Genomic DNA, 618 nt, shown 5'->3' on the forward strand with positions numbered 1-618 from the left:
CTGCAGGCTCCAAGGTGTTTCCCTGGTGTCCCCATCTCCCCTCCTGCACAGAGGGTTTCTGGAGACCTCTTCTCCCCCCAGGACCCTCCCCCAGAGCCTGGCAGTCCCCCCTGCTCGCCCAGCACTCGACTGGCACCAGCTCACCTGGAGATGCCCAAGAGCTCAACCTCCACCACCTGCAGCGTGGGCATGAGGGACCAGAGCCCGGTAGGGACCTGTGGGCAGCCTGGGCTGGGGTGGGAGTGGGGCCAGGGATGTGGAATTTCTCTGTGCCTAGTCTGCTGCAGCCCAAGGGTGGGCACAGAGATGCCAGTGCTGAGGGTTTGTACCCACCCCTGGGACTGCAGCACTGGGAGCAGAGGTCTGTGCCCTAGGGGAGGCTGTTAAACACTGCTGGGCTGAGGTCAAGCTCTGCAGTATTCTCCACCCAGCTGCCTGCAGGATTCCCCAGAGCTGCTCATAGCAATTGATTTTTTCTTTTTTTTTTTTTCGCCCCCTCCTCCTTCCTCCTTGCCAAGCACCAGTCCAGTGCTCAGATTGAAACATCAGCATGTGGGAAGGGGGAGGGACGTGTCTGCCACTCCTTGGCCTCGCAGGCACCGCAGGGACCAAGTGCTG

At 60.8% G+C, this 618-nt stretch overlaps 1 protein-coding gene across 1 annotated transcript in view; it reads left to right on the plus strand.

Annotated features, from left to right (window-relative positions):
- LOC103809802 (transducin-like enhancer protein 2) overlaps nucleotides 1-618 on the plus strand; it is a 10,777-nt gene that overhangs the window by 7,829 nt on the left and 2,330 nt on the right. Inside the window, 1 exon segment of the mRNA XM_009082671.1 lies at nucleotides 82-207. Coding sequence (XP_009080919.1) covers nucleotides 82-207 — 126 coding nt within the window.

The sequence above is a fragment of the Acanthisitta chloris genome, unplaced genomic scaffold (assembly GCF_000695815.1).
Source record: "Acanthisitta chloris isolate BGI_N310 unplaced genomic scaffold, ASM69581v1 scaffold29869, whole genome shotgun sequence".
Taxonomy (NCBI): Eukaryota; Metazoa; Chordata; class Aves; order Passeriformes; family Acanthisittidae; genus Acanthisitta; species Acanthisitta chloris.